The 8222-nt window shown below is 37.8% G+C and overlaps 1 protein-coding gene across 1 annotated transcript; it reads right to left on the bottom strand.

Annotated features, from left to right (window-relative positions):
- Positions 1-58: 58 nt before the first annotated feature.
- LOC101510923 (mediator of RNA polymerase II transcription subunit 12-like) lies at positions 59-7760 on the bottom strand. The gene is made up of 5 exons (XM_004517211.4): positions 7593-7760; positions 7164-7511; positions 4669-7043; positions 1430-4045; positions 59-830 (listed from the first exon to the last, which is right to left on the bottom strand). Exons 2-5 carry the CDS (start codon positions 7416-7418, stop codon positions 488-490), a joined length of 5589 nt encoding a protein of 1862 aa, XP_004517268.3. The 5' UTR covers positions 7419-7511; positions 7593-7760; the 3' UTR covers positions 59-487.
- Positions 7761-8222: the final 462 nt, after the last annotated feature.

Genomic DNA, 8222 nt, shown 5'->3' with positions numbered 1-8222 from the left:
AAAAAAAAAAAGAACTTAGCAGTTGCAAAGTTTTGGTAATAGTGTCAGATCAAAAAGAAGAAAAAAAAAAGCCATACACCACATTTAACGCTTTAAGTTTTGAAGAAACTCTTCTCGTACTTCCAACTTATCTATTAGAAAAGAGAGTTAGATTTCACATATACTAAAACAAAGTTAGATTTCACTTACTGAAACAACGTTCTGGTTGAATTATAGTAACGGAACTTTTAAGCTGTCAACGACTACCCAAAAATGTAAATGGAAAATAAAAAGAACTGCACATTTTATAAGTGAAACCCAAAATTCTACCAATACTTAAAAAAATTATCTTTTCATTGAATCTTTGCTCCAACCAGTTTTCTGTGGTAACTACAATTAGTGTTAAATCAAATGTCAAAAGGATAAAATGTTGGATGAAAGATCAACCCTAGTAGCTAAGTAGGATCAATCCCAGAAACTAGAAGCTATGCATTCATAGGCTGGAAGATCAAACCTGCAAAGTCTCCAACAACTCGCGATCAACTCCAGACAAATCTCTTGTCGGTTCATTAGTTGTTGTCTTTGAAACAGGTTTCAACCTAAGCCAGCTTGGAGGACTACTACTCAACAAACCATGCAACATCAACAACAATCGTTCAAAAAGTCCCTCAACAGAAGAATCTACAAAAGCAGCATAAGCAACTTTAGAAGGTGACTCCGCATCCTTTTTTGACAGAGAAGAGTGTGTGGCATTAACCAAAATGTTTGCATCCTCAAGCACAATTCTACTGCCAAGTAATCGAAGAGTTACAGAGGCAAGTGTGCGTCTCATGTTCCGCACCGAGGGCTCCCTGAAAAAGTTAGTAGATTTTTAGCACCAAAGTTTACTCATAAAATAGTTCATATTAAAAAAATAATGAATTATTATCATCAACGCATGCTTCAAGAAAATCACATACTATTTATCCAAATAAAAAATACTACCTCTGGTTCCATGTATAAGAGAAAGTTGAATCAAAAAAATTCTTGTATTATCTAGTTAAAATTTTACACCAAATACATCTATTTTTGTTGATCTAACTTTCTCTTATATATAGAACGGGAGGTAGTATAACTTTTTAGAAGTGAATAAAACTAGAAAAATATGATTTTCTGATTACAATGAAAAGAGCAGTGATTCAGACTTTATAGTAGTCTTATCCTGTACCCTGTGAAGTAGTTATGCTGACGTGGCAGCATGTAAAGGCTAGACTAAAGCTAATAAAGCACGTGCTGTAAACACTCCACTCAGCACTGCTTGTGCAATGTAGAAAGGTAGAAAATTAAACAAACTAATTTGAAAACTACATATGTCTCTCACTAACTTTAATGCAACCACAATCCAGGAATAAAATATTACTGACATGGCCGAGCAAGACCAATTGAAGAATAGAAAAATTGTCTTAATTACCCATCTGTGCAAAGAATGGGAAGGAATCTCATGAGTAACTGGATACGCAATGACATTGAGGCTCGTAAAGCTGCAGGAGAAGGCGGAGAAGAATCTGTTGAAGATGTAGGTCGCCTGGCTAATCCAAGGCTGCCACCTTTTATAGTTTTGCGGCTATTTCCTTTATTTGTCTGACCTTCGGTCACAGGCATACTTGCTGCTGGGTTACCTGGACCGCAAGTAACTACAGCTATTTGTTGCTCAATATAACTTAATTGTTTGATCAAACCACTTGCAAATGAATAGCGAGATTCATTGGAGCTTTGATCTATGCATGGAAGAATTAATTCAAGAAAAGCCCTCTCCGTCCCATGCTGCTGCTTAATGGTTGAGCCTTCAGAGTCAAACACTTGAGAGAACCCTTTTATGGACCTTTTCACATTCACTCCCTCTTCAACAACTTCTCCTTCTTCAAGAGACAGAGAATCAACTTTCCTTTTACCTCCTTTTATAGTTAACGGATCAGTAGATGGGCTGCACCAACCCCAGGGCTCCAAAGAATGGGGCTTAACAGAAAATCCTTTGGTCTCCGCAATGTTAATTAGTCGTTGCCTAATGGTCTTACGACCAAAGAGGACATCTTCACCTCCAAGGAACCATTTAGCCTGCAACAACATAGAATCCTCAAGCGACTTCCCAAAAAGATGAACCAACTCCGAGAAAAGGGGTGCAGCATCTGGTCTAACAAGTAACCTTGTGAACAGTATTTGAATAAAATTGTTCTCATTCTCAGAAGCAGCAGCCTTCTCAGAACTCGGTAAAGACAACTGTATAGCATCAGCTAAGGACACGTTGTGTGTCTGCAGTTTTTCAATGAGGGCCAGCTCGTTTAAAAGCAGCCTGAGTTCAACCCATTGCCAGTGGAATTTGGCAGGTTGCAGAGCCTCTAAAACATCTACAAGCTGATCCTGAAGCTTAGACTCACTGTCAGTAAAATGAATTTTAGATTCACCGTGCCCAGAAATGCAGCTTCCACCGTCCTTTGTATAAATAGACTGTGGCATCTTACAATCAACCATGGCATTTAAAAAAAGCCTAGCACAAAGCGGAACAAACGCCGTGGAATTTAAACGCATATCAGAGCCATTCAACTCTAGCAAGTTTGCGAACTCTAAATCACTTGTATCTGCAGCTATAAGATCATAAAGACCCTGCGAATCTCTTAAACATACATCACGAAAAGGCAAATGCTTCATTGCATCATTTATGGCCATTGTTAGAGTCTGATAAAGCTGATTTGTGTCTTCACGATTTGCTACATTGGCGCTCGTAATGAAGGGCCGCCAAATAACAAAGGAAAATATTGAATAGGCAGGCGGGAATACCAATCTTTGAGGAAGTGTACGCTGCATTCTTGAAAAGGCTACAATTGATGGTTCACTCAAGAGATCCACCACTAAGCCTTCACATATGGTTCTGCAGTTTCCAACAAGCAATCTAAACCAATGGAGATGCACTTCAACTGAACTGTCCACCTTAATAGCCCCAGTTGATCGTGCATTTCCATTTGAATTGGATCTTGAGTTTCTTACAAACTGAACTACATCCAGACCCTCCTTTAACCTGAGAATGGTTACCATTCTCTCCAGGCTAGTAACACCATATATAATTGCACCAACAATAAGTGCAGAAACGGAAGAAGCAATTTTCGTTGTTCTGGCGAGCACGATTTTACTAGAACTATTTACAACATCATTTGACATAGTTGCACTAGTATCATCGGTTTCAGGTGACATTTGAAACTGACTTCGAGATGCTTTACTTGGAGCAAAAACCCCAGCAAGAGCATTTGAAGCTTCTATTGCAAGAGCAATATCAAATACACAGCTCTGGCGCTCTCCCAAGGCTTCCTTAAGCAGACACAAACATGTTATATGCATTCGAAGAATGCATTTAGCATAGTTCAATGAACTTGTTGCCAGTGAGATATTTGGATGATTATTGCCAGCGGAAAAATCAGGCAATTTTGCTAAAGATGGACCAACACTGCCAACAATGGCAGAAACAGCAGAAGTGACCAAAGAGGGATCTCCTTCTTGAGCAGCACCACCGGTCTGCCTAATGCAATCTATCAGACCTATAACTATATGTTGAGCAATTTGATATCCATTATCCCATTTTTCTAAAGAGAAACCTTTTGGTGAACCAGCAGCAAAGAGCTTTCTGTCCTTTCCAAAAAGATAGTGAAACGCGTCTTCCACATTACGTTGTACAACATCTCTCATGCCTGAAGCTACCCTGGATGGTAACCGGCCACCGCTTATCTTTTGACGGAAATAATCATCCGGGTCTTCAATTCCTGCAGGAACGCCAAGGGGAAGCCCAAACTCTCCATCAACTAATCGTCCTCCAGACTCAAATTCAGAAGCAAGTCTCTTATCACATGTAGTTTTGAAATTTTTCTCCCACTCAATGACACTGACCACATTGCTATATTTTTTCAACAAATAACGGGCAAAAGCTAGGGCTCCTGAACCTGAAACTCGTCCATTAGAGGCAATAATAGCTGCAGCCCGATCCATTACAGACGACAGAGCTTCAGGAATAAGATCTGCTGAAGCAAGAATGTTCTCATACCTGCATCAAATCAAATTACAATGTTAAACAGATTAAACAATCAATATCTCATCCCAAAAAAATCCATTAAAAAATACTGTTAAACTTAAGCAAAAAATGGAAAGTAAAGAATACGCAAAGACTTGTTCGGTGATGAAAGATTATAAAAAGAAATAAGAAAGGGATAACTTGGGAGCTCATTCAAACTCATGGCAAACTTAATGTCAAACCTGCACTTCATTATGAAACTACAAACTAGCAACCAGCCCTTATAACATGATAGAATGATTTATGCTATCAACCATTTAGACAAAGAAATTCTAATTGTGCAAGCCTGAATTGTTTTAAAATAAATAAATTTGAACGATGGTGCTTTCATTTAGTTACGATAAAAAACAAAAGGAGCATATGAAGCACTGAGATACAACATTTTCCAAGTACTTTTTTTGAAACAAAATAATAATAATTGAAGTGTAACTGTATTTCACATATTCAAATGGCGCAAATTTATTAAAAAAGCAGCAAATACTGATGGATTGGAAAGGAAAGTCGGAGGAAGAGCACATAAACTGATCAAATAAACAACATGGAGAATTTTGTCTGCAACTACCAATAAAACTACATAACCAAAGTTGAGTACAAACCTTCTCAGCGATGATAGCAGAAAGGCCTCTCCAACATTACAAACTTGGTTATCCACATTCCTTGCTAGCATTAAAACGTTTCTTCCACTATGAATTGTAGAATTTGAGCTACTGCAAACCTTTGGTAGCAACCACAGGAGAAATTTGATGGCTGGTACTAAATCGTCTGAGACATCCATCAGATAAAGTATAGCAGAAAGTTCATCCTCCTCAAGTTTCCACCGTATTGAACTTCTATCATCCATAGTGGTTACAGGCCTGCCAAACTGGCCAACTTTACCGATACTTTTTTCAGAGTCGCCAATAAACTGCCTAATTACAGTCATCAGCCAAACTGTTATTTCCTTTTTCTCAACAAAGCGAAGGCGTTTCAGTGCTCTTCCTAGTGAAACAATATCCTGATATTGACTAGTTCGGATTCCATCAACCGACTTCGCCGTATCCCCATCCATAGCAGTTCTATGGTGAGGGCAGCTTACCTTAATATCACACACGTGACTTGTTGATGCCCCTTGGCTACCCTCAATTCTAGAAGCAGCCAGTTGAGCAAGACTTTGGGTTTTCCGTACAGTCTTATGCCGACTCTTGGTAACTTGCTTAGTTGTCTTAAGTGGTTGATCAACTTTGAGAGGCTCCAAGGATTTTAGCCCCTTCTTCACCCACCATGTATCTTCGACGTCCAATGAACTTCTTTCCTCACTCAATTTTTGTTTCTTTGCTCTTCTACATTCTTCACACCCAGGTGTAGCCTCCATGAGATCAATTTTGCTGTAACACCTAACAAGTCTTTTGACACTACCTTGAGATTCCCCCAGTTCGGTAGTATTTGGATTAGGTAAACTTTTTGGTAGTTGTAACAATACTGAAATGGCTGTCTTCAGGTTTTCAACACAAGTGTTATCCTTCTCAACTTTATCAGATATTTTATTTGAAGGAACAGTTTTCTGTTGATCAATTGATACCGTAGAAAATCCATCTTTTGCTGAAGATGTACAATGTTTTTTATTGACAGTGGAATTATTGGCCCTACTACTACCATTGATGTGGTTCTCGCTAAAGGAACCACGAAGTATGAGGCGTCGCTCATTCAAGTAAACATGTAAGGCTTCAATAAGTAGTGGTCCTTCAATAATCTCTGATTCTTCCAAAGCATGACGAACGAAGTTCCCACTAAGCTGCTTCAATATTTGACAATGTCTCTTTTGTCTCTCTAGCTCAACCATATTTACACTTGTATCCATGATCCCACTCACTATCAGCTGGCGTACATAAGCCAAAGGGTAAAAGATGCCAGCCAGAATTAGTTCCACTATAAAGAGATGCAAGCATTTGAAGCCTACTCCTTTATGCACTACATGCTGATCAATCCAACAAACTATGATATCGTGTAGAGGACCCGGGCTTTCAAATATAACTGAAGAACAGATACTCTGGTTCATACTTTTTGAGCTAGATTTTATTTTGGATGCATTATTCCAATTAATGTGCTGACTTGAACATTTTGCTGAATAGTCAACTCCATGATGAGTGTTTTCATTCCTTTGCCTTGATGAAATATGCATATTCCTCAGCTTCATCTTTAAAAGTCTAACTGCTATATGCACTTGGGAAAGATCTTTCTTACCCGTGAACTTTATATCACAAGGAGGAGCAGTCCGAAAATCCCTAAAATCGGATGTTGCCCATTCACAAAGGAAAAATACTGAATAAACAAGTGATGAATTTACATTCACAAACCACTTCAGTGATAACCTTAAGCAAGGGCTAATTTTTGCAACCCAACCTTCGGATGAACGTCCATCATATAGGTCTTCAAAGAGAAAGGTGTATGCTCCACGTATATCACCAAGTACAAGAGATTTATCCAAGGCTTGTGCAGCTTTAGCCAGGCAGTGACCTGGATAGCCTGGGCTTACAGCCTTTGTGAGATTTTCTGCATGTTTTTGAATGCACGAAATAACACGACCAAATGCAAGTGATTCGTATTTTGCATCAAGGCCTTTACTTCTAAATGTACACACAACATCTTCTGAACTATTTTTTATCTTTTCTGCAGCTTCAATTGCTTTTGGTACAAAATTACCATCATTAATTGTATGTGAAACTACAGAGAACGGCAAAGGAAAGCAATCCAAAGTAACAAAAGTTTCTGGAACTGCAAATATTAAATACTGGAGCATCTCAATCAGAGCAGCAGCCGTATATGCCCTCCTGGAATTATCTACTAGATCCGATCCACCTGGAGCAGGATCACGAATGATACTAAGTGCTACTCCAGCAAGAGTACGTACATATGTTTGAGATAGAACAACAATTTCTAAGAAGCCATATACAATAGGCAAAAACAGCTGCCAAATTTCAAGCAATTGCTTTTCCTGAAAGAAGCAGAAGAGTGAAAAATCAAAACCTGAAGTCTGAATGATCGGATTAAACAAAATACATTAAATGATCAGTTTAATTTTTATGAGCACATAAAACTTGTTTTATGCAATTACCTGTAGTTGATGAAAAATCCAGTCAATGACAAGAGAAGGAAGAAGCAGTCCTTCAGTGTGATGCCACTGCAGAAGCCGAACAACATACCACCATCTAAAATGTAAAGATGGTTCTTCACCATCAGAAACAGGTAATAATTGGCTACTTCTGTGCTTAAGTGACGTAGCATAAGACATTTGAGGTGATTGATCTCGATTATGAGGAGTAGATTGAGAAGTATTTTTTGAGAAAAAATCATCCAGAAGAGTTTGCATGTATTCAATAATATCTTTGGTCCAAAGCTCGGAACAAGAAAGTTGTGTTTTGTCATTAGTCCCAGAAGGAACACTGGCAGAACCAGGACGAACCTGCAAGTTCGATAATAATTTACCTCCAAATATTGATAAGGAATGCCTTTAGGTAAATTATGCAACACTTTGAATCCTTACCAAATTGAGGTAAGTAACCTTTACAAACCAGGTTGCCCTCAGCAAAGGAACATTATTCCTAATAAGAACATCTAAAACTGATTTCCTTCTACATTGAGGAACAAGATCATCCAAAGAACATAATCGCCTGTGCTGTTGAGATAAGCCCTATACAAACAACTTAAGGTTAGAAAAATAATAGTGGCAGAAATAAAAAGGCATTGTTGAGTAAGTAAGATTTTAGAAAGTATTTAAGAGTTTAACATGAATACCAACCTAAACGACAAAATGTCTATGCAGTTTGTTATAGGAACTTATAAAACAATGCCTTCTATATATGGCTATAGCCTATAAAGGATCATTAAGCATATAAACACTATGCTGTATACATCCAAATTTGCTGTATAAACATCAGGAAAGGGCATATGTGACTTGTATATCTCACATCATGTTGTTAGCGGTTTTTCTTGAATTTTCATCTTTTTACCTAGAATGAAATATGGTAATGTCAAAATCTATTTCTGTTTTATTGTTAAAAATATCCCTCAAGTATAGGAATTTGATTGTATAGGAGTAATAGTAGGGATTTAGTTATATATGAATACTAATAGGAATTTCGTTGTATAGTAATCTAGTATATATATATATATA

The sequence above is a fragment of the Cicer arietinum genome, unplaced genomic scaffold (genome assembly GCF_000331145.2).
Source record: "Cicer arietinum cultivar CDC Frontier isolate Library 1 unplaced genomic scaffold, Cicar.CDCFrontier_v2.0 Ca_scaffold_5738_v2.0, whole genome shotgun sequence".
In the NCBI taxonomy this organism is placed as follows: domain Eukaryota; kingdom Viridiplantae; phylum Streptophyta; class Magnoliopsida; order Fabales; family Fabaceae; genus Cicer; species Cicer arietinum.
This window is presented reverse-complemented; position numbering and strand designations above follow the sequence as displayed.

Bases quoted from the DNA above. Each gene is read 5' to 3' on its own strand.
- LOC101510923 (XM_004517211.4), bottom strand. From the start codon at position 7,418: ATGCAAACTCTTCTGGATGATTTTTTCTCAAAAAATACTTCTCAATCT. The intron at 7,044-7,163 runs GTAATTGCATAA...TGCTTCTTTCAG, and splicing joins GGATTTTTCATCAACTACAG to GAAAAGCAATTGCTTGAAAT. The intron at 831-1,429 runs GTAATTAAGACA...TAACTTTTTCAG, and splicing joins CCCATTCTTTGCACAGATGG to GGAGCCCTCGGTGCGGAACA.